Source organism: Myotis daubentonii, chromosome 6, assembly GCF_963259705.1.
Source record: "Myotis daubentonii chromosome 6, mMyoDau2.1, whole genome shotgun sequence".
NCBI classification, from domain to species: Eukaryota; Metazoa; Chordata; class Mammalia; order Chiroptera; family Vespertilionidae; genus Myotis; species Myotis daubentonii.
In genome coordinates, this window is record NC_081845.1 from 34,879,106 (window position 1) to 34,904,305 (window position 25,200).

General features: G+C 42.7%; 1 protein-coding gene across 1 annotated transcript; it reads right to left on the reverse strand.

The window, feature by feature from the left end:
* Nucleotides 1-9,082: 9,082 nt before the first annotated feature.
* MARCKS (myristoylated alanine rich protein kinase C substrate) lies at nt 9,083-13,009 on the reverse strand. Its single transcript, XM_059700655.1, has 2 exons — nt 12,320-13,009; nt 9,083-10,519 (listed from the first exon to the last, which is right to left on the reverse strand). Exons 1-2 carry the CDS (start codon nt 12,419-12,421, stop codon nt 9,623-9,625), a joined length of 999 nt encoding a protein of 332 aa, XP_059556638.1. The 5' UTR covers nt 12,422-13,009; the 3' UTR covers nt 9,083-9,622.
* Between the last annotated feature and the right edge of the window lie 12,191 nt (nt 13,010-25,200).

Below are 25,200 nucleotides of genomic sequence, written 5' to 3' on the forward strand. Positions count from 1 at the left end.
GCTGTGTAACTTCCAAAGCTGACCCTCCCTGGGAACACTCCCTCTTGGGAGCTAGCCATCTTGCTGGAAGAAGCCCAAGCCATGAGGAGAGGCCACATGGTAGAGAGCTGATGCTAATATACTCTGGTCTACAATCCCAATTGATTTTCTATCCAATTGCCAGCCATGATACTGAACTATCTTGGACAATACAGCCTAGTTGAGTCTCCAAATCACCAGACATCATCACATAGGACAGAACTTTCCAGTGAAGCCCAGTCATACACAGAGTTTTGAGGAAAAAAATCAATAATTGTTATTGTTTTAAGCCATTATATTTTGGGGCGGTTTGTGAATAACTCTAAGTAACCAAAACACACATAGTATTTGTCTTGAGTCAGTTGGTTGGAGCATTGTCCTATACACCGAAAAGGTTGCGGGTTTGATCCTGGTCGGGCGCATACTGGAGGCAACTGATTGATGTTTCTCACATTGATGTTTCTCTCTCTCTCCCCCTCTTCCTCACTCCAAAATCAAGAAAAACATATCCCTGGGTGAAGATTTAAAACAAAACACAGTATTCCATCATATGAATATACCCTAATTTATTTAGCCCGACCTCTATTGATGGACATTCAAGTTTTGTTTTTATTCTTGCTGCTCTTTTGCTGTTACAATGAATGCTGCAATTAATAATAATGTATACATATCATTTTGCACATGTGAGTATATCTGTGGAATAAGTTCCTAAAAGTAGAATTTCTGGATACAAGAGAAAGTGTACTTATAGTTTTGATAATATTATGATTGTTATCTTAGAGATTTCGCTAACTTAGATTTTTAGCAATAATATATGAAAGTCGCTGTTCTCCCACATCCTCACTAAACACTGTATGTTATCAATTTTTTTTCATTTTTGCTAATCTATTAGGTAGAAAATAGCATAATTTCCATTTGCAGTTCTATTTTTTATAAATGAAGTTGAACATATTTTAATATATTTAAGAGCCACTTACATTTTCTCTTAAGTCAGCAGTCCACGTGCATTGCTGAGATTCCATTGGGATGTTGGTTTTTTGTTTTTGTTTTTGAAATACATTTTTATTGATTTCAGAGAGGAAGGGAGAGGGAGAGAGATATAGAAACATCAATGATGAGAGAGACTCATTGATCAGCTGCCTCCTGCATGCTCCCCCACTGAGGATGAGCCCACAACCAGGGCATGTGCCCTTGACTGGAATTGAACCCAGGACTCTTCAGTCCGCAGGCTGATGCTCTATCCACTGAGCCAAACAGGCTAGTTCTGGGATGTTGGTTTTCTTAAGTTAACTTATAAAATCTCTTCAGGGAATTTAACTCTTCATTTACAACATGTTATAAATATTTTTTTCCCAGCTTGTTATTTTTCTTTTGACTTTACTTGGAGTAACTCTTGCCATGTATAACATTTTGTTTTTATGTTGTCAAATTATTCAGAGTGGGGTCTTTCCCATTTTGACAGTTAGGAAATTCTGCCCTTTCTAGCACTTCTTTTTCATATTTTGACTTTGTTTTAGTATTTAAATCTTCTCTAAGATGTAGATCCACACCCCTCCACCCCGACAGCTTTTGTTGTATTTCATAATGTATTTGTAAGTCTTGCTTGTAGCTCTTGTACTCCTCAAGGGCAGGAAACCTGTCTCTTTCAGGGCCCTATCCTGAAAACTTAGCACAATAGCCCATATAAAAAAAACCTCTCAATAAGTATTGATAACCCTATGGGGAAAAAACACACACATTATTCTAGCACTGAGTTCCACAGATAAAACCGCTTTCTGATGTCATCAGGGAGGAATTTGTTGAGAATAAACAAGGAAGCTACATATTTGAACAAGTATGTTGGAAATACTAGGCACTTAAGGCTCAGTGATACAAGGAGAATTTTGTTTCTCTTTTCTCCAGCTATATTTACTATCTACCAGGTGTGACTGTTCTTTCTTCTGATGGCAATTAATCAACTTAATACCTCAGAAAAGTCTTATTTGTCACCCTGCACACACAGACCTCTATCAGAGGTCTGGAATGCTGGTGCGTGGGTTGGTACTTTAAAGTCTATCACAAAAATTAATTTTAATTGCTTTTCACCCTGGTTACATGACCTCCCAACTTCTTGATAGTGGTATAACTCTGTAAAGAAACATTAAGAAAAGAGAAAAACCAACTCTGATATGACCTCTTAAAAAACAAATGTGAAATAAATTTTAAACATTCCATAAGCAAATGTATGATATTCAAAACAAAGGAAAGATGTTGTTTTTGGTGCTGCCTCTGTTCTCCCCAGGAATGTCACTGCCTTCAATTCTTCCTCAGTAGACACTTTCTGCTCTTATAAATCACCTTCAGATTTACCTAATGATCAAAACTCTCTGCCACCTGATCGCCCCCTTAACTCTAATATTTCAGTGAGTAACGTTTGTAATGGTTCTTTTTAATCTCTTTGGTATGAAAGTACATGTGTGAAACAGGTGTGCACTCAAAGAGAGACTTTTTTCTTCTTTTCATTCCTGTGTGCTTTAGTTAGACGAGGAAATGTTTCTGGAATGAAGATCCAGCAAGAAACACGAGAAACCGCTGATATTATTTGAGATGAGCTATGGTTGAGGAGAACACAGAGGATGGCATGAAGTGGACAGTCTTTCTTTCCTAGTATAGCCACTTCCCCTGAAAACCTATTTAAGTAATACAAATAATAATTAATATTTTTATTTAATTGCCCTTAAATAAATGAGGTAAATTTAGAAGCTATACGTATACCAACAACTTTTTAAAAACATTAAAATTAAGATTTTAAAAATTCCAAAATAATTTCCCAAAAAAAATCCAAAATAAGAATTCCAAAATCCTTAGCAATAACTTATGCTTTCAATGTATCAGGAAACATAAGAGAAAAGGAAAATAAGACATTGTTTGTACTAATGTAATCCAGATCATGAACTACATAGCACCCCACAAACTGGAAGAAAATGACATTGTTAAGATAATTAGTTCATTTTTCTAGTCAGTAATTAATACTTTTCAATAGGAACTGACCAAATCCATAGGCTCCTCTTTCTTTATTTTATCAAGTGTCCTCAAATGTTATCTATTTTAGATTATCTATTGCCTCATCCAATGCTTGCCAATCTTTCAAAAAGACTAAAATAAGTAGCCCTGGTTGGTAGTTTGCTTAGAAAAGAATATTTCTATGGTCACTTAAAGTCAACATTCTCAAAACTTCTTTGTAAAACCTGTCAATCCTGCCATGAGAGCCTCTGGGCTCTACAGTGAATATAATTTTCCTTTTGTAAGTGCCAGTTTCACTGACCCAGTCTCTGTGATAGGTGTTTCAGCATTTCACTAGGGAAATTAGTACTGCCTGCTGACCAACACCTTCTATTTAGCGTACTGCTTCATCAAGTGCCAACATGCACGTCTCCTTGACTGGATTGCCGAGACTCATCATGCTCATAAATTTCCAGACATTTTTCTTACATGGAGTAAGGTGTTATGTAGATACATTTTTATGACCTTTAAATATAATTATACAGCATTAATTAGAGGGTAAGAAAAAAATTGCAATGCTTCCCATTTCTTTGAAATTATGTAAACAGAAGGCTTCTGGGATGACACTCCAACTAAAATTTAGGGATGTGCCAACACTAAAATATGTATATCCACTTTAATTGAGTAAATAAATATTGAGTTCCATTTATCTTTTACCACAGTGCCAAGTAGCATCTTAATAAAATTTAAATTGATTTCATTTATTGAATTCTATAATTTTAAAAGACAATCTACTATGAGTCAATTTGAGCTTCACTTATATTGCTTGCATCAAATAAGTTTAAATCTATAAATGTATAATGATACTAAACAAATTCCATCATTGGTCACCTTTGGAGAATATTAGGGAACCAACTTAGTAAATAAAGAATCAAACATTTATTCTGTCTTTTCATTGTGGCATGCAGTTCAGGACAACCAAATGGTTGATGAAAGCAAGTTCTATTTATAGAACTGACTGAACAAATAAATGAAAAGGTAATGACAATTAATATAACACCACTTGGCAATCCTTAAATTAATTAAGGGATTGAAGTAAAGATCAATGACTTCAAGCATTTCAAAAGGAGAAACAACTGGACATTATGTACCTCCTGACAGAATTATACACCGTCATATACTACTATACTGTCCTTTGAACTTGAATCAGATCAAACCTCTAGATCTATTGGTCAATTTACAGAAAATACAAGAAATACAGAAAAGACAGGGGAATATATTGAATGACAGCATGAGGTGCAATTGGCAAAATTCATACTGTGGAAAATATAGAACAACTCAGTTTCTTGCATAAATAAATTGCAAGGAAAAGAGTTGGATAAATTCGGACCTAACATTACATAGTATTTTTAGACAATATTTTTATGATTTGCATTCCAGTGAACTTTTCCATCAGTCCATTAAAAATTAAGATAGTTATAATCTACTTTTAAAATTTTTAATGTTTTTCTTTCCTAGGGTAATAACAATAAAATTCTCAAGCTAGAAAGCACTCTCTTTTTCCATTGAGGGAAGAGAAAAAGCAAGCATGTAAAATTCTGTACATCCTCAGGTAAGGACAGCCCATTTTCCCATTCTTACCCCAGAGTCCTGGAAGAGTTTGCTGGGCAGCTCTAATAAACTACTACATACTGGGTGGCTTAAACAACAGTTTTCCCACAGGTCTGGAGCCAGAAGTCCAAATTCAAGGTGCTGACAGGTTTGATGTCTTCTGAGGCCTCTCTCCTAAGGCTTGTGGGTGGCCACCTTTTTGCTGTGTCCTCTCATAGTCTTTTCTCTATGTGCATGTGCCCCTGGTGTTTCTGTATGTCCTTTCTCTCTCTCTCTCTCTCTCTCTCTCTCTCTCTCTCTCTCTCTCTCTTTCTTTCTTTCAAGGTCAGCAGTCAGATTGGATTAGTGCTCATCCTAACAGCCTTATTTTAACTTAATCAGCTCTTCAAAGGCCTTATCTCCCAATGCAGTCACATTCTAAGGTACTGGGGTGGGGTCGGGGGGAGTGTTAAGGCTTCAATGTGGACTTAGCGGGGACATAATTTTCAGCCTATAATTTTCAGAATCTCACTATATTTATTTGTAACATCAATGTTATATGCTTAAAAGGTTTGAAATTTTAAAAGTCAACCTTGGCTCCAAAGTTAAACCCTTGAAGTTCATTAAATTAATTACACAAGCTATACTTTGCAAACAGTGTGTATCTACCATTCCTACTCACACCTTGACTATCAGTCTCTTATTCTAGAACTGTGCTCTCCAAGATGGCAGCCACAAGTGAACAATGAGCACTTGAAATGTGATTGGTCCAAACTGAGATTTAAGTATAAAATACACTCGATCTAAAAACTTGGTAAGAAAAAAGTAGAATATCACAGTAATATTCACGTTGGTTATACATTTAAGTATTTCGGATACAGATTGTTATTTTAAAAAATGTGATTACTAAAAAAAAGTTTGAAAATTATGTGTCTTGCATCTATTTCTGTCGGATGGTGCATTCCAAATTTCATCTGTCAGAGACTTGCTTTGAGGGCTTTCTTAGTTCCAATTTATAACTCTCCTTGAGAATTCCTTCCCTCTTCTTGTCCCCCCTCCCTCACCAATTACCTAGGTACAGAATTCTAGCACTCTATCCAGTCCTTAATTCACATGTCAAATCTAAGGGACACTTGCTAACTTGCTAGGAAGACAATCTTTGAGATTTGCTATATTTACTGAAATCGTAAGTGATGGGTAGTCCTGTTGCCTTTCACCTTTCCCCAAACACGAGAGCTGTAATAGCAGCAACTGACAGTCTTTTCTCACTTACTAGTACTAAAAAGGCTTATGCTCTAATTTAATCAAAGCACCAGAAGTGTGATTATGAGGATCTCTAGAATTTCGTAATAATTAATTTATATACTTGCAGCTGCTAAATCTTATGAGGGTGGATATTTTTGTTTTGTTTTAAAAGTTCATGTTGAGAACTGTAGTCAATATCTCGGGATCAGAAATTCAGTAACCTAAAATATGATTAACATTCACAACTTTTAAAAAATATTTTCCATTTTAAAAATAGCATTGCTGGGTGTAATTTAAAGGAGTGCTCAAAATTCAATCCCCAGCAGGGACTGGAACATTTCAGATTGAAAGCCTTGTAAGATCCCTGTGAGCTACACCCTGCTTTAAGCACTTTCATATAGATGATAAGTGGAGAGGAAAGAAAGTGCTCAATTTGCAGAGTGAATAATTAAAGGAAAGATAAGAGCTAGCAGCCTTGTTACTTAACCACTTTTTATAAATTTAATTTTCAAAAGCTAACTATGTTAACTATATCCCACTGCCAGTTGGATGAACTGAAAATGTATGAATGCCAAAAGCACCCTTCTCCCAAATCCCTAACCTTAATTGAAACTTATGTTTATATTCGAGAGGGAAAAATATAAACAAGTTGCATTGTTTCTCAAATATATTAAGTACCATTGTTAAAAGTTTTTATTTGTGAGCATATAACTCAGCTTCAATGGATGTTTTATATCCAAATTATGCCAAGCATACCTTCTAAATTCCTGAACTGAGTAAGTTATACTTACCATCAGCATTTAAGATTTAAAATTTTTCTCTAAAACTTGCATTTTAAAATTAAATTTGTAAAAAATCCTATTTTAGCAAGCTTTATTATATCAATTGGTAAAACTTTATTTTACAAGTAATAGGAATTGGATCAAATGATTATTATAATCCAGAGGAAGTATTTTATAACCATAGCAAATGTCATTATACATACTACCAATACAGATTTAATAGACAATACTGAACTGTACAAGAGTTATTTATTTTTCCTTAATCTCAAAGCTATGTTTAGTAATACAAAAAAAGCCATATTAACATTTTTTTTCCATTAGAAAACAATGTGATGTACAAAACTTTGGATGAAAAGATATATGTCAAATCTCATTTAATCACTTGGTGGAAAACCCACCACTCCATCAATACCACCCAAAGTGTTTTTAGGCAATGATTAAAATAAAAATAATGCATCTTAATAAATTCCAGCTGTTAAAAGAGCAAACCTAGCAATATAGTTAACTACACAGTATTTTTGACTACTCAGGAGTTACTTTTTAAAATCCTTTTTCTGAATCCTACCACATACCAGGCACTGTACTTGGCCAAGCAGGTGTTTAAGAAAAGTTAGTAAGGTGGGAAAGACCTGATACAGCAGTCCTTTGGTCACCAGATTTGACTTTGAACTTTCAAACATCCTCCAAATAAAGAAACCCCAACTCAGGTACATTCTTCCAAACATTATGTGATCTTTTTAATGGGGAAGAAGTTTGATGAGGGGCCATGAACTATTTATTTGATCCATTATTCCAATTAAAAGGCATTTCAAAAACTAATCTGTTATGAGTTTAAGATTTGGCATTCAGTTGTTACAAATGTGGTTCACCGACTTATTGTGAACCCTACAAGGCACACTGCTCAAGGTAGTAACGCGGGTGTGCGTAAACGAATTTTCTTTGTATTTAAAAGTAATGGTAACTGATACATATCTTTATCTTAAAATCCAACTGAGTTTAGGGTAAAGAAGTCCAGTTATAAGGTGGTAAAAGCAAAGGAGGTAAACTAGTAAGGATTATTACTATGTAAGTATTATTCTCTATCTTTTCCTTTGAGTAACAAGATGCTAATGCACTACTTTCATTAAAAGAACTGCTTACAATTATTGAATTGAGACAAGTACTAAAGGCCCATAAACTGACAGTGTTGTCCATTCATCACCATTACTTCTTTACATAAGACTGTTTTCCTAAGGTATAACACACAATCTAAGCAATAATTCGGAAATCAGCCAAGCATTAAGCAATTACAATGGTAGGTAATACAGCATCAATTTTTGAAACACATTTGGCCACTTTACATGACCCATCTGCAGTTTGAATTAAATGGACTCAGTCATTATCAATTTAAGTTTCTGGATCTGCATAACAAAAAGATTGTTTTATGAAATTTTCACAGACATTTAAATTGTCTTCGGTCCCATACTTTTGTATTAAATGACTTATTCTGACATGCTATATAACTACAATAAAAGTAAATGTTCAATTTTTAAATGAAAACTAAATGCAGATAAATGGTAACAGATTTGACATGGAATGTTATAAGATCTGCCTGTATGTAATCTGACACTGCTGATTATTAATTTCAGAGTTTAAAAACTTCAGATTAAAAACCACAAGATAATTTACTGTTTGATGACATGCAAGATCTTCCTCAAAATTATCCTAAGACCTAGAAATCTCAGTATTTTATCAGAACATAAAGAAACACAACCAATTTGTACATTTTATTCACATTTATTTTTCGCTTTTAGTGTGCTCACAGAAAATTAGAACACCTTAAGCAGGAGTTTAATAGCAATTTTTGTAAGCAAAGTTACATTCCATCTCTAAGTCAAATTGGTCAAAGCTTCTCCAGTATTTACAAAACATGATAGACAAGATGCTACACAAAACCATTGCATCTGAAGATTTTTTTTTTTCCTTTATTCTCAAAGACGACTGGAAAAGAAAGCATTGTCTGCTGTAATCAAAAACATACCACAGTATAAACAGTAACCATTCCACTTATCACAGCTTTGTTGAGTTTAAAATTTGTGTTTAAAAGGTCCAAGATGACTGCAGTTTTACAAAAATGGGCAGGGTGGAAAGTTGCAAACTTCATGTGCTTCTGGATATCAAGATTTGTTTTTGTTTTTATACAATAGTCACAGTTAAAAACACCCTGCTGGTAATACATAATTACACTTTATTAAGGTCATAAACCAGCAATAAACAATAAGCCTATACAACTTGTAGTTCTACTTAATCACTGACGGGTACAGCTAACATGAGATAAGTGAAAAGTTCCTATGGTTTAAATGAACTCCTAGGACTATAATCTTTTTTTAAAAATCTGAGTATTGGTGTTTTCTCTTTCCTTAGTCAAGACTTGTAGTGTTGTAAACCTGCCTCACAAAATACATCCTAATAACTTTTCTTAAAAAAAAGAAAAAAAAAAAAAAAGAGAAAAAGCCTAAGCCTTTACACCATCGTTCGCAGTGGCACAGTATCTTGGCAACGCTCTGCACCACTCCGATTCCCCACGGGCCCTATCACTTCATCGGATATCTATCCCTTTTTGACCCACCCATCTCCTTCATATATGGGCATGTCCATAGATTGACGAAGAAAGTTTACATTTTTGAATAAAGATGCAAAGTATGCAAAAGACATTAATACTGATGCAAAAAAAATAAAGACAAAAGAGAAACAAGGCAGAGGAAGGTGTTTTAAGCTCTCCTCGACCTGTTGGAATGGTGGTCACAGAATGATCTGAGATGGGATCTGTGGGGAGGGGGAGAAACCCAAAATTGGCTGCTTAAAAAAAAAAAAAAAAAAAAGGAAAAAAAAAAAGACATCTTTTAAAATCAATCCCTGGTTGTAGACAAGTTCTCCAAAACCAGTACCTGGCACCACTCCAACAAACAAAGGGGGGGGGGGAGGGGTAGAAAAGTTCTTGGATTATCTCAGAAAATCTGGCCCTTTTACTCTGCCGCCTCCGCCGGGGGGGCCTCCGGACTGCACTCGGGCTGGGCCTCCTGGGAGGGCGCCGCGCAGGCCGACGAGGCCGAGCCGGCCGCCTCCTCCGCGGGGGCCGCCTCCGGCTCCGGGGACGCGCCGGGGCCCGCGGCGGAGGGCGCCTCGCAGGCCGCCGCGCTGGCCCCGGCCTCCTCCGCCTTCTCCTCGGCCCTGGCGGGCTCCTCCGCGGCCGGGGCCTCCTCGCTGGCGGCCGGCTTCTCGGGCGCCGCGGCGGCCTCCGCGGGCTTGGCCTCCGGCGCGTCGCCGCCCGCCGCCCCCTCCTCGCCCGCCGCGGCCTCCTCGCCCGGCGCCCCCGCGGATTCCCCTGGGGCCGCGCCCGCCTCTGCGCCCGCGGCGGCGGCGCCCCCCGCGGCCTCGTCCTTGCCGCCGTCGGCGGAGGCCCCGGCCGCGCCCTCGGCCTCAGCGCCCTCGCCCGCCTCCTTCTTGTTCTTCTTGAAGGAGAAGCCGCTCAGCTTGAAGGACTTCTTGAAGGAAAAGCGCTTCTTTTTTTTTTTCGGGGTCTCGTTGCTGGGCGAGGGCGTGGCCCCGTCCTCGGCTTTGGGCGAAGACGTCGAGGAGGCGGCCGACGCCGCTTCCCCCTCCGCGGCCGAGGGCGAGCCGGGCTCCGCGGCCTCTCCCTCGGCGGGGGCCTCCTTCTCCGCGGGGCTGGCCCCGGCGTCGGGGGCGGCGGCCGCGGGCTCCTCTTTCTCGGCCGCGGCGGGCGACGCCGCCCCGCTCCCCGAGGCCGCGGGCTCCTCCTTGTCGGCGGCCGGGGCGCTGCCGTTGGCCTGCAGCTCCTCCTTGGCGCCCGGCTCGGCGGCCGCGGGGGACGCGTCGCCGTTGACCTTCACGTGGCCGTTCTCCTGCGGAGCAGAAAAAGCGGGAGCGTCAGGGCCGCGGCCCGGGCGCCGCCGTGCCCGCCCCCACCCCCGCCCCGGCACCGGGAAGAGCCAGCTGCCCCCCGGGGCCCTCCGGCTGTGGGGCCGCATCTCTGCCCGGGGAGGCGGGAGCCGCTGCCCAGGCTAGACCGCCAGGGAGAAACGGGGGCAGTGCCATCCGCGGCGCGGGAAGGCGCAGCAGTCGCCGCGGCTGCCCCACCGACGCCCGGTGGATGCGAACGGGCGAGTCTGAAACGTGGGGGCGAAGGGCACCCACTCCAGCCCCGGCCTCGCGGGCTGGGATGGAAAGTGGAAAGGAGCCCCGTAGCGCACGACACCCCGGACGCCCTTGGGAAGCAGGACCCGGGCCAGAGGCGGTGGTCGGTCTGCGGCCGAATGACGCGTCCTCCTTCTCCCCCACCCCCGAGGGCCCCGGGAAACACCTGGAACTCCCCGGGGGGACCCGCGCTCCAGCCTGCGCCCCCGCGCTGCGCGCGCCAAGGACCTGCGCCCGCGCGCGGGGCCGGGGCCGGCAGGGGGCGCTGCGCCTCCACCGCCCGGTGCTGGGCGCCGGCGGCGAGCCCGGAGGGGCGGGGCCGCCGGGCCACCGGGCCCTGCCGGCCGGCCGGGGCGCCCCCGAGCCCGGATCGCGCCGCGGAGAGTCCGCAAACAAAGCTCAGGTGGCTCTCCGTGATCCTGGTGGAAAGGAAACCCACAAGGCAGGGGGGTGGGGAAACACGTTATTTCTAAAGTCTCGCCTCTGCTTCCACTCCCGCCTTCGCCCGGGATTCTGCGAAGCCGGGGCGCGGCTCGTTTTGCATTTTTAACGGGTTCAGAGCCTCTTGGCAGAAGCCTGCCTTCCCCAGGAGGTTAGAGCAGGCGAAGCGACGCGGCCTCTGCTCTAGGAAAAGAGGCGTGGTGGGTGCCCAGTGTTTGCGAAGCGGCCACCCGTGGCCGACCTCTCGCGTCCACCCAACCGTGGCCATCCTCCGGGGTCTGGGCAGGAGCCACGCACACTGAAATCCCGACCGAAACACACCCACTGCCTTTGCTTTTCCTGACTACCTGGACACATTCTCCAAGCGCCCGCGGAGTCTTCCATCCCAGGGGCACCGTTTAAAAATCAAATGGGTGTGTAACTCCAGACAGTAGGGAATCAGGATTGAGAACAGTGGGAAAGCCCCATCGAACGACAGCGAAACCCTCCGCGGAGCTCCGGCCGGGCAGCCAGCCGCCTTTCCAAGAACCCAGGGGCGCGCCGCCTCGGCGCACAATAAGATCGCCCTTCCCTCCTCGCCTTTCTCCACCGCCATCCCGTCGCGCGCCCCCACCCCCACGTTCCCAGCCCATACACACCATCACCCCAGCTCAGAAATCTGGAGGGTGATCCGACCTCGACAGCAAACGGGAGAGCCACCCAAACACCTTTGTGTCCACCAAACACAAATGCAACCTGGCCGGGGGCGGCGGGGGGTTCGCATCTAGCTGGTCACGTTCAGCCCAGCTCCAAACACGCCATTTTAGACGGTTTTTATCACTTCTTTCCTCCCGTCTACACAAGAATTCGCCAGGATTCTCCGGGAACCGCTCCTTTGGGGCCGGGGGGGAGACCTCTCCGGTGAGAAAGGGACAATTTAGGCTATCGCTTTCCATTCAACTTTCAGACTGGAACCTAGCCACGCTCCCCTCCGCCGAATGCGCCTCGGGAGCGACCAGGAGGAAAGGGCAGCGTCGGAACTAGAGAAAGACATCAAAGAAACAACCGGTATCACAGGTAGAATTTACCTGCCCATTGGCTTTGGAAGGCGACGAGGCCACAGCCGCCTCCCCGGGCCTCTCCGCGGCGGCTTCTCCCTTCGCAGCGGTCTTGGAGAACTGGGCACCCATGCTGGCTTCTTCAACAAAGAAACTCAACAGATCCAAGGGGAACAAAGAGCCTCGAGTTGGTGTAGCGACGGGGCGAGCAGCAGCAGCGGCGGCAGCAGCGACGGCGGCGGCGGCAGCTCACACACCGGAGGGAGGGGGGAGTGGGGGTGGTGAAGAGGACAGAACAGAGCCGATTAAATACACTCCGGATAAAAAAATTTTAGTCGAAGAGATCAAAAAGCAGCAGCGCAGGAGGGAGGGGAAAGGGTGGAAAAGTCGAGCACAAAAAAAGGAGCCCAAGTGTAGTTTTTTTTTTAAAAAAATAAGTAATAAAAAATCCCAGATTTGTAGCCGCACTGTAGACAAGAGGAAAATGGAGAAATCTCCCTGGTTGCTAATAAGATGCGGGGTCCAACGCCCAAGTGCACAGATGAATGGGCTCACGGGCGCTGACGCGGCCCCTGCGCGCGCCGGCCAATCCGCGCGCAGCACACAAAGCAGGAGGCGGGGCCTGCGCGCCGGGCGAACAATGGAGCCGCGCTTTGCAAACGATTTGAATATCAGTCTTGGACCGAGAATTAATGTCCTTCCAATAAATAAATCAGTTAAAAATACATGGTTCTCGCCTACCTCTGCTGAAAATAATAATGCATCACTCGATTGGCTTGCTTTGTTTGTAATTAATCAACGCGGGAGGGGGGTACTTGTGGATGGGGGCGGAGAAAGCGTTAACTTGACTCGCTTTGACTCTCGTCGGTCTATATCCGCGTCTGTCTCCCTCCACTCGGTTCCCTCCCCCATCTTACCCGAGAGTGTGTGTGTGTGTGTGTGTGTGTGTGTGTGTACGCGCGCGCGCACGCGTGTGTGTGTGTTAAAGACAATGGTTGGGATTTGTGTGCTGCATGTTTTCTTTCTCCGTGGTCCATATTGGTTTCACAGATACTGCACAAGGTTTGTTATTTTAACGGCTGCAAATGTTAAATCGCCCCAAATTGAAAGGCATTTAAACTACGAAGATCGAATTTCATCAAACGAGATCGCGAGTTAGAATTAGGTCTGTAGGCCAGATGTGGAAAATGCAAAAGCGGCAAGCAACCGAAGCCACACTCCTTCCCTATCCCACATTGGCATGAAATAAAATATTTCGAGATTGGCCTGCGGCGCTCATCAAGTACCCCCTCTCTGACAATTACCAATTAGTGACCCCCCCACACACACACGGTGTGTGTGTGTGTGTGTGTGTGTGTGTGTGTGTATATATATATATATATATATATATATATATATATATATATATATAGAGAGAGAGAGAGAGAGAGAGAGAGAGAGAGAGAGAGAGAGAGAGGACCATTTACAAAAGACCAAAAACGGTTCGCATTTTGTCACTATATGGAACGACAATTTTCCTTTATGGTGAAAGGAGCCAGTCTCGAGCGCACGAATCCATATTTACTGTTGGGATGCAATTCGTGTCGATATGAATCGTTTTCAGCCCACTGCCAGGATCTGATGGACTCTATTTCTGAACGTGTGTGAATGTGCATGCAAGCGAGTGTACTCCAGGCAGGGAGGGAGGCAAGAGCGATGAAATTCTAAACAACCGGATTGACGATTACAGTTCTAGGGAGAAACTATGTTGAGAGACAGCAAGAAGACCCCTGAACGTTCCAAGTGTAACCTGGGTTGGAGAAAAAGCTTCTATAAGGGGACACAGGGTCCTTCCATCTGCACCCCTTGCCACCGAAGTGCCAGACGCTATCTGTGTGTGAAAAACTAGGCACTGATTTAAAGAATGGGGTGGGGGTGGGGCAAAAATCAAGGCTATAGTATAGCCTAATAAGTATTCTCCTACCACTTAAATGTTTGCTCCCAAAGTTTTCACTCGTGTCCAAACCAAGACCACCTTTTCTCGTTTACATTTAGTGACCCTGAAACGGATAATTTTTCACTTATGGAGTTGAGAAGCAGTCGAGGTTCATTTCTCCTGATGCTTGCTGGCTCTGAATTCTTAGTTTTATTTCCTGCTCATTGCAGGCAAATGGGTCACGCTTTGAGTGAAAAAAGATGGTTGGTTACAGCCAACAGCTCTTTGTTCAAGTATTGCTTTGAAAATCAGCAAACTGCAAAGTTACGTGAAGCTTCCTCTTCTCATTGTCCACTTCCTTCAGAAGCATCATTCAATCACGAAGTCAAAATCCCCAGAGCTGTTGGAAAGACGTGTCCCTAGACGTGTATGTTGCCAAATGTGTAAGCACCTGATCCAAGACCCCAGCCGCCGCAATGGATCCGAATCCCCCGTATTAGCGGAGTTCCAACTTGAAAAGCAAACTGGGATGATCCAAAACCACCATCCAGGCAGTTCTCAAAGGCTCCTTTAGGCTGTTGGTCCCCCGCCCCCAACATACATCACTCCCTCTTCTTCTGCACCCTTCTCCCCGTTTTAGCTTTGGGTGATTGCTAGCTCGCTTTCGGATTTTCTCGCAGACACGTCCTCAGCCCTCCGTTTGGGGGCCACTTTTATTGCTCCTTTGTTACTAGGCTGCGGTGTAGCTTTCCCCCCTTTTCTTTCTCGAATGCCTATTTGCCTGGTATCGGCTTGTCTCCTTGGCAACGGCCGGGGATGATTTGGAGCCCCGAGCGGGGGGAAGGGGAAGGGGCGGAGCGGGAGGGAAGCAGGGAGGAGTTGGAGGGAAAAGAGATGCTGAGCGAGAGACTGGGAGACAGACAGCAAAACAGATGGCTGCGCGAGGGGGCGGGGTCCAGCCCGGGAGCTGGGGTGGACCCCAGGCGTCAGATTCACTCCCCAGGAGCGGTCCCTAGGATAAGGTAGAAAAGGTGGTTTCCATTGCACACGAGAGCGCATTTCTAGCAGAGGTTGCAAAGCGTCCCAGGCCCAGTCACTGTCGTGGGGGAGGCGCTGCTCACCGAGCCAGCCTCTCCCCAGCCTCTTACAGCGTCGGACCAAGGGAAGAAAAGCCACGAATGTGGGAGAGGGGCGAAGGCGGAGGTTGGGTGAGGAAGGAAGGGGCTGGGAGAAGGACAGAGGTCCTTCTACCCTGGAAGCTACATAATGGCAGGGAAGGACCGCCAACCAGACTGGAACCGGTAGGAAGTTGTACAATGTAAATATGTAGTTCCTCGGGAGTTTGGTGTTCTCAGACTCGGAGCTAAAGGTTTCCAATAAAGTGCTAATTAGAGAAATACGATTATTTATATAAACATATTAACAAACCCAAGAGGTGATAGTGAAAATGTAAAGCTGGAACCGACTCACCAGGGAGAAACAGGCAGGCAGCCAGTCTTGATTTGTACCTTGCACTGGGGTGTTTAAGATGATGATAATCTGTATATGGCTGATTCTAGAAAAAGAATCATTTACTTAGGATACCTCAACGTTATATTTTTCTTTAAAATGTTAGCACTGGAAGGAATTTTTAAGAATTTGCCACAAATTCTTGAGGGCCTATCGTTTGCCAGACACACTGTTCCAGGCCTAGTTTTCACACCCGTGGAATAGACAGGTGCAGTTTCTGGCCGCATGGAGCTTACCTTTTGTGCAACGAGAGCGAAGTGGATCATCTGGTTTCATCCGCTTACTTACCAGATGAAGGAGGAGGCCCAGGGAAGTTGTCAGGTTCTGTCAGACCATAGAACCAGGAATGAAGCTCACCTCCTGATGAGCCCAAGTCCCCGGCTTTCCCCACTAATGCACGGCACTGCCTTGCTTCCCATTGATGTCCTGGGCCATCACGTCACTGGGTAGGTTGGTCGTTTATTCCTAAATTATTCAGTTCCAGCTAAATCCTAAAGGGGGGCTAGACATCAGCTGACACCAGGGAAGAACTTGGACGTGGTGTTCCCTCTCCTGCTGCTTCCACTTTGTATTAGCTTTGAAAACTTATCAGAATGTTAAGAAAGAGAACAAATATATTAACTGTGTGCTTTAACAAAACAAACAAAAATATTTTAAAAGATGAGTGTCACTTTCTAGATTCTGAATTAAATAGGCCTTTTCGTCTGAAAGCTTTCATTCAGCAGCATTCATTCATAAACAAATACAAGATCCCAAGGTGCTAATGGTACTGTGCTCCATTTTTTTCATTTTAGATTTTATTATATGTATATTGATTTCAGAGAGGAAGGGAGAGAGGGATAGAAACATCAATGATGAAAGAATCATTGAGTGGCTGCCTCCTGCACGACCCCCACTGGAGATCAAGCCTGCAACCCTGGCATGTGTCCTGACCAGAATCAAACCTGGGACCCTTCAGTCTGCAGGCCGACACTCTATCCACTAAATCAAACTGGCTAGGGTTCATCTTTGATGTTATATTACCTGAACTTTAGTTCCAAAAAAAAAAAAAAAATGGATTCATTTAGAATATAGTGTGGAGCAAAGCAGACACAGCCCCTCATTCATTCAACAGGTAGTTATCGAATTCCTATCATGTGCTAGGCATGGGAACACATCAAGGGGCAAGAAATCTTGATAGAGCTTACATTCTAGTGTGGGGAGAAAAACAAAATTAATACATATCAGTAAGCAAATTGTATAGATTATTAGAGGTCCGTAAGTAGTATTGTGAGCAAGGTGGGAAACTAGAGCAAAGGAAGAAAGATGGGACTATAGGATTGAAATTCTAGATAGGACCAAGAAAGGCCTCAGTCAGAAGATAAACTTTTAGCAGATTTGAAGAGGTGAGGGAGTTGATAATGGTGCTTCTAACCTAATAAGAGTGAGAGAGAAGTCAGAAGTGAACAAAAAGCTCACAAATAGATATATAATTGTAAATGGCCCTGTCCTAGGGGCTCTGAAGAAAAATACAGGGTGCTTATAAATAGCCTATTTGAGAGGGTTAAAGAAGGCCTGTTGAAGGGAGTGACATGTAAGTGGAAACCTACTGGAAGAGTAGGCATTAGATAAAGAGGTAGAGACTTGTGTTCAAATGGAGGAAATAGTGATGCCCTGAGTAGGTAATAGTTCAAATGGGTTTGGAATGAAGGTCAAGAGATTAGTTTGGACAGGTTTTGAGATACCTGTAACACATTCTGAAAAAGTGAAATGGCAGAGTCTGGAGCTCACAGACTGGTTTGGAAAGTAAATACAGAGTTGTGATCATTCCATATGTAAACATTTTCTGAATCCAAGTCATAAAATATGTAAAGCACGAGAGACTGGTGAATCACACCCTGAGTTCCTTCTGCTTTAAGACACGGGGTAGATACTTGTCAATTTTACCTCAATAAAGCTAAAAAACAAAAAAACAAAAACAACACACAGCATAACATAATAAAATAAAGCAAGGTTTGGAAAGTAACATTCAACTAGTGTTTTACCCATTGTCCATTGAGGGTTATCTGACTTTAGGAATCTAATAAGATTTTTAATGGCTCTAACAGCATAGTGGGATCTCATTATTTTGTATACAGTAGGAGATTTTTTTAATGAATATAATGTACTAAAACTTAAAATTAAATTAGACTTTGCTTTAGTGTTCTTTACTAACTATCCACTAGTACTCAGATAAAAAAAGATTCTTTCATAGTTAGGAAACATCAGAGTCACTGATTATCTAACCTGAAGAGACAAGGATAACACATCTACAATAGGAATGAAGTTTCTGGACTCTTAGATCCCCTTCAAATCCGTAGGTGATTACTACAAAACCACTATAATCATGAGTATGTGTTTAGTCACTGCTCTTTTTTTTTTTTTTAATTTATTTGAAAAGATCACTGAAGGGAAGGATACATTCTAGATTAGAGAAAGGTAAACAAAAAGTAGCGGGGGGGGGAGGGGGGGGGGAGAAATAAGATTTTAAAGAAAAATTTTTCTCCAGGAATTCTAAATCAAGGCTTATCCACAGTTGCATTTCCTGGATTGCAAAAATTACTCCCCAGGGACAGGATGAAAACTTTCCATATCATCTTTTGAAAGACCTGAGTTGAAAGAAGAAGGTAATTCCCCTTCCATCTTTGTTTTTAGAAGTAGCAGGTAACTAAATAAAAATAAGCAATCAAAGTTTACTTTTAAAGCAGCGATTCTCAACTTGTGGGTCACGACCCTTTGGCGGTCGAACGACCCTTTCACAGGGGTCGCCTAAGACCATCCTGCATATCAGATATTTACATGACGATTCATAACAGTAGCAACATTACAGTTATGAAGTAGCAACGAAAATAATTTTATGGTTGGGTCACAACATGAGGAACTGTATTTAAAGGGCCAGAAGGTTGAGAACCACTGTAAAGGTCAGATTCCTTACCTAATAAAGTTACTTGACTAATTGGCCAACTAGAAATGAGAGCAGAAATTTCACATGGAAAAAAAGCTGACTCTTCAGTGTGAGAACCATGCAAAGGGTAATTTTTCATTGTATTTTGAAGTCATAAATACTTCCAGATATTAAAAAAGTAGATTAAACCCCTGGCTAGAATGAGATCATTGAACTATTCTATAGCTCTAGAAATTGAAGTATGAAATTATATTTAACATTTATCTTTATCCCAAATAATATAGTTTTTAAAAAGAATATGTAAAATCACTGCTGCAATCAGTAAACCGACAAGTTTTTTATTAAGCTCTGGCTGAAGCAGACCTCAGTAAGGCCCCTACAGTGTGAGGGACTTTTCAGCGCCTTCAGCACTCTGTTAGGCTTTCTGATGGGATGACATTCATTTGCTCAACAGATTTTTATTAAATGCCTTCTTTATACCAGGCTATCGTGCTTTGCTTATGATACCTCACTGAATCCCCACCGTAATCGTATAAGGTAGACCCCCTCACTTTCATTGTCTTCACAAACCAAGTCCTCCAGCGGTTACATTACATGCTCAAGTTTTTGCTGCTCCTAAGTGGTCTGGGCGGGGCTTTGAATCTTGTGGCTGTCTCCCTGGATACCATGCTGCCTTGGAGAGAGTAAGAATTTTATGGGATGTTCCCAGTTCTTGTTTAGGTTACAAAAGCGCCCAAAAGACACGAAAAATTAAGCAAAAAGTGTTAAACTTTATGCATTGTGAGATAAGTATTTAGGGCCACATCTATAAAATGGGAATTAGCATTCAAAGAAACATGCACGCACAAACACACACACACACACACACACACACACACACACACACACACACACACACAGAACCTGACAGGTCAGATTCTTCTACCTGGGAACATCTTTAGTAACTTTATCCAGGATAGAAGTCATCACAAATTAGGTTTTGATGTAATTGAATAAAACAATGGTTCAATTGCACCAAGAACTTATCTTCCCTGGGGCCAAGTGTGAGTGCTGCCTAGGGCAGAGTGAAGCCATTTGGAATGTAGGTAAAAGAAAGTGTAGAACTTGGAGAGGGGTGGGGAAGTGACAGTTGGGAAGGAAATCCAGATGTAGATGTGGCTGGAAGGTGAGATCACAGATGAGAAGGTCCACATCGTCACAGCACCGCTATGAGAAGACTGTAAGGGTTCCAGGGAAGGAAGAGAATCACAATAGAGAATGTAGGGGTCCATGACAATGTGGCAGTCTTCCATGCAAGGTACAACTGGAATTCGACTTACATGTTGGTTGTAGGAGTAAAGACAGCAGTTTTGCACTTATTATTTCATTTAATGCCCACAGTAAATCCATACATCCTATGAAATGATCACTTTATCAAAACACCCATCAGTCAAATGCCAAGCTTCAAATCCATTTGAGGAACATTTTTCTTTGAAATGGGCTTCACAAGCCACATAAGAAACTTTGTCTTGATACATTATAATTGTACTTCGAGGATGATTTTTTAAAAAGATTCTTTCTTTTATTTATTTTAGAGAGGAAGGGAGAGGGAGGACAGAAACATCAATGATGAGAGAGAATCACTGATCGGTTGCTTTATGCATGCCCTCCACTGGGGATGTGCCCTGACTGGGAATCAAACCTATGACCTCCTGGTTCATAGGTCAACACCCAACCACTAAGCCACATCAGCTGGGCATGAGGATGATTTTTATTACTAAAATTGTATTACCCCTTTGATCATCCAATTTAATACTACTAACACCTTCTAGGTACATTAAACATTTCAGTATTCAATTCTCTTTCAAAATATAATCTTATTCGCTGTGTTTTGGGATGTTTTTAAAATTAATACTGTCATTAGAGAATTTACTACTCTTGGGGTAAAGCAGCTATGGTGTTGGGTGACTACAGTATTTGAGGGCATGGGTTCAATTTCCAGTTAAAATACTTGGTAGCTGATGTAACCTTACAGAGTTGACAGGTTCTCTGAGCCCAAGTTTCCTCCTTTGTAAGATGTGGCTAAATATTTAGATCTTTTATTTCTTCTTTTTTTGGTACTTGGGTTCTGTCTAGGAAAGAATTTACAGTCAAGATCCAAACTGTAAGAAAACATTTATTTGGTAAATTACAGAGGTAAAAGAAGCAATTCCTAGAAGAAATGGGCATAGGAAACAAGTTATGGAGATAAAGAAAGGTCCCTTGGAGCTTGGGAGTGAGGAAGCTAAGGGTAACATTCCTGGGGCCCAGGAGGGAGAGCGCCCAAAATTTATATCTTAAAGTGTTGTTAAGCAATATATTGTTGTTATTGTTGGAAGGCGTGCTTTCTAAGAAGCTTTTTGTTAGAATTTGAATGAAAATTGGCAGGAGATATAATGAATGTTCTGAGATGATACCTGCAATAGCCCAGACCCAGAACTTAGTACTTAGTTTATCAATAAATGCTAGGTTTCCTTTTCATCTTGGAGCAAGGGGGTCTGGTGAAAACCTCTGAATAGACTTGGAAGTAAAAAGTGATAAGCAAAATGTATATCGGCAGAGCTGTTATTAAGTACAGTCATGTGTCACTTAACAGGTATGTCTTCTGAGAAATGTGCTGTTAGGTGATTTCATCATTGTGCAAACGTCATAGAGTATACCTACACAAACCTAGATAGTATAGCCTACTACACACCTAAGCTATATAGTATTAGCCTCTTTTTTTAAAAAAATTAATCTTTATTGTTGAGATTATTACAGTTGTCCCTCTTTTTTCCTCCCATAGCTCCCCTCCACCCAGTTCCCACCCACCCCAGAACCTTGCCACCCTATTGTGTGTCCATAGGTAATGCATACATGCATATAAGATCTTTGTCTAATCTCTTCCCGCACCCCCCCACAACCCCTTCCCTCTGAGAATTGTCAGTTTGTTCTATTTCCATGCCCCTCATTCTATTCCATTCACTAGCTTATTCTGTTCATCAGATTTTTTATTCATTTGATTTTTAGAGTCACTTGTTGATAGATATGTATTTGTTGTCACTTTGTTGTTCATAATTTTTTATCTTTACCTTTTTCTTCTTCTTCTTAAAGAATACCCTTCAGCATTTCATATAATACTGGTTTGGTGGTGATGAACTCCTTTAGCTTTTTCTTTTCTGTGAAGTTCTTTATCTGACCTTCAATTCTAAATGATAGCTTTGCTGTGTAGAGTAATCTTGGTTGTAGGTTCTTGCTATTCATCACATTGAATACTTCTTGCCAATCCCTTTTGGCTTGCGTAGTTTTTGTTGAGAAATCAGCTGACAGTCATATGGGTACTCCCTTGTAGGAAACTAACTGTTTTTCTCTTGTTGCTTTTAAGATTCTCTCTTGTCTTTTGACCTTGGCATTTTAATTATGATGTGTCTTGGTGTGGTCCTCTTTAGATTCCTCTTGTTTGCAGTTCTTTGTGCTTCCTGAACTTGTAAGTATATTTCTTTCACCAGGGAGGGGAAGTTTTCTGTCATTATTTCTTCAACTAGGTTTTTAATATCTTGCTCTCTCTCTTCTTCTGGCACCCCCATAATTCAGATGTTGGTATACTTGAAGTTGTCTCAGAGGCTCCTTACACTATCTTCATATTTTTAGATTCTTTTTTCTTTTTGCTCTTCTGGTTGGGTGTTTTTGCTTCCTCATATTTCAAATCATTGATTTGATTTTCCGGATCCTCTAATCTACTGTTGAATCCTTGTATATTATTCTTTATTTTAGTCAGTGTATGCTTAATTTCCGACTGGTCCTTTTCCTTTTTTTTTTTTTTTTTTTTTTTTTGGCATTCTCCCTAAGATCCTTGAAAGTCTCACTAAGTTCGTTGGAGGTTTCTAGAAGATTTTTGAGTTCAAAACCTGATAACCATGGTTTTGAACTCTATATCTAGTAGTTTGCTTTCTTCCATTTCTTTCATTTGTGACATGTTTCTTTGTCTCTGCATTTTGGCTGCTTCCCTATGTTTGTTTTCATGTATTGGGTAGCTGCTAAGTCTCCTTGAGTTGATAGAGTGGCCTTGTGTAGTAGGTGTCCTATAGGGCCCAGTGGCTCAGCCTCCCCAATTTCCTGAGGTAGACACTCTTGGTGCACCCCTCTGTGGGCTGTGTGCACAGTCTTGTTGTAGTTGAGCCTTGATTGCTGTTGGGAGGAATTGACCTCCAGGCCAATTGGTTGTGGGGACCAGCTGGGACTACAGTGGGAGAGCTGCTGTGCAGGAGACACCCTTATGGGCAGGACTTGCTTCAGTGGGGCTTTGGTGCTCACTGAGTCTGCCCCTTGAGTGTGTCGCTTATGGATCTGAAGAATTGTAATCTGGTGTTGTCTCACACTGACCATTGGGCACACTGGCTTGGGTCTCCAGGAGGGTACAAAGTCAGTCACTGCCTGGGGCCACCCAGCAGGAGCTATAGAGAGATTCTTCCTCTTTGTATCAGGTTTGGAAGTGCCCAGATGAGGCCCAGCTATGAAGCAAGGAAGGCTGGTGCTGGTGCCAGTTCTTGGGCCTTTTATTGAAAGGTTTGGGGCTCAGTGACCTAGCTGCATCTTGTTTTGACAGATTTTTAGCCTGAGAAAGGACAGACCATTCATATGCCAAAGCTGCTGCGCACAGCTTGGGTGGGGTTATAAATTGGATGGGGCGGGGCCTCAGGGAATCACCAGCCGGAGCAAACAGGAATGGCTGCCAGTCAGCCCTGCACAGGGGAGGTCCCAGCAAGGGAACAATGACCTCTGCGGGCACCTCCGTCTGGAAGAAAGCAATCCCTGAGGTCCTGCCCTGATGCCAGACAGTCCAGTTTCTCCCGTGTGTCTGGGTCCCCCAGAGCCTCACCCGGCCCTGGAGCTCAGAGGAAGCGGGAGCTTATAAACTCAGTTCGTGGTGCCGGCCTTTTAAGAGGAGCAGCTGGGTCTCTAGCAGCCGTGAGTTTCTCAGCTCCAATCCGCACTGGTGTTTACTGCCCGTAGGGGCTTCTTGCCCAGCTCTGGGGCCCTGGGCTGGGGTCTGGTGTGGAGCTGGGATTCCTCGCTCCTCCGGGCGGCCTCGCAGGGGCGATCTCCCTCCCCATTAAAAGAGCGGCACACGGGGTGCCGGGCCAGCCCGTTCGCCTCCGCACCTCCTGCCAGGCTCAGTGTGCTCTCTTCTTCACCTCTCTGGTTGTAGGACTTCCACTCAGCCAGCTTTCCCGCGGTTCTGGCTGATAGTTGTTCTGTCTTTTAGTGGGAATTTTGATGTGGTGGGAAGCGGCAGGTACAGGCGGTTACCTGAGCCACCATCTTGGTTCTCTCCGATAATAGGATAGTAGCCTCTTGCTCCTGGACCACCACCCTGTACAGCAAGCGTGTCAAACTCACGGCCCACAACGAATGTTTTTGCGGCCCACCCCATATAACGGTATGAAGAAATGTTTTAATAAAAATTTCCTAACTTAATTTTTACAATATCCTGTTATACATAATTATTAATAATGAACTACAACGTTCGCTAATGACTGATTACTATAATCGTGTTGCATTCATTTCCCTTATGCGCAGGCGCACCATTTCTCTCCACTAATACTAGCCGCGAATATTTTAGCAGCCGATTGCCGAGTCATTAGTCTTGGACTGACTTGTTTGGTGTGAGCAACAGGAAATATTTCACTTTCGGAGAACAAGAAAAATAGGTTTATTTGCATTATACTTATTAATTTGTGCAGTTATTCAGTGTCTGGTAAGTTAATGTTCAAGAAAAAAATATTAATTTTTATTAAAATGTTCTATTATTTTATGTTAACAATTACTCATTTATGTCAGCCCTTTGTATTCCACATGTCTCTACTGAAATCAAGTGGTAGTAAATATAAATAAAAAATTGCTGACGAACATCGACATTTCCAAGAAAAGTGGGAATTGGAGTATTTTTGCTGTGAAGTAAAAAATAAAATAACCTGCTTGATATTTAATAATGCTATTAGTGTACCAAAGTTATACATTGAAAATTGAAGCTTTTGCTTTTTTTTGCAGCCCACATAAACTTAAACTCCGTTTATTTGGCCCGTGTTAGCCTTTGAGTTTGACATGCCTGCTGTACAGCATGTCACTGCACTCAGTACTGTAGGCAATTGTAACACAATGGTATTTGTGTATCTAAACAGATCTAAACAACATGAGATTAAATCATGTACAAGAGAGAGTGATGCAATCAAGAGATGTGGTAAATGAGCTATACGAGGCTGCTGCTGGTGTAACACAACTACTGTTTTACAGCAAACGTTTTTTTATAAGTAGGAATAATACGCTCTAAAATAATGATAAAAGTATACTGTGGTATAGTAAATACCATGTGGCCATTTATTATGATTATCAAGTATTATGCACTGTATATAATAATTGTATGTGCTATACTTTCAGACAACTGGCTACATAGTAGGTTTGTTTACACCATCATCGCCACAAAAACAGAATTCATTGGGCTGCGATGTTAATAGAAGGCTACACTGTCACTAGGCCATAGGAATTTTTCAGCTCCACTGTAATCTT

Excerpts from the sequence above, each read along its gene's own strand:
- MARCKS (XM_059700655.1), bottom strand. The coding sequence starts at position 12,421 with ATGGGTGCCCAGTTCTCCAAGACCGCTGCGAAGGGAGAAGCCGCCGCG. Across the intron at positions 10,520-12,319 it reads CTTCCAAAGCCAATGGGCAG|GAGAACGGCCACGTGAAGGT; the intron begins GTAAATTCTACC and ends TCTGCTCCGCAG.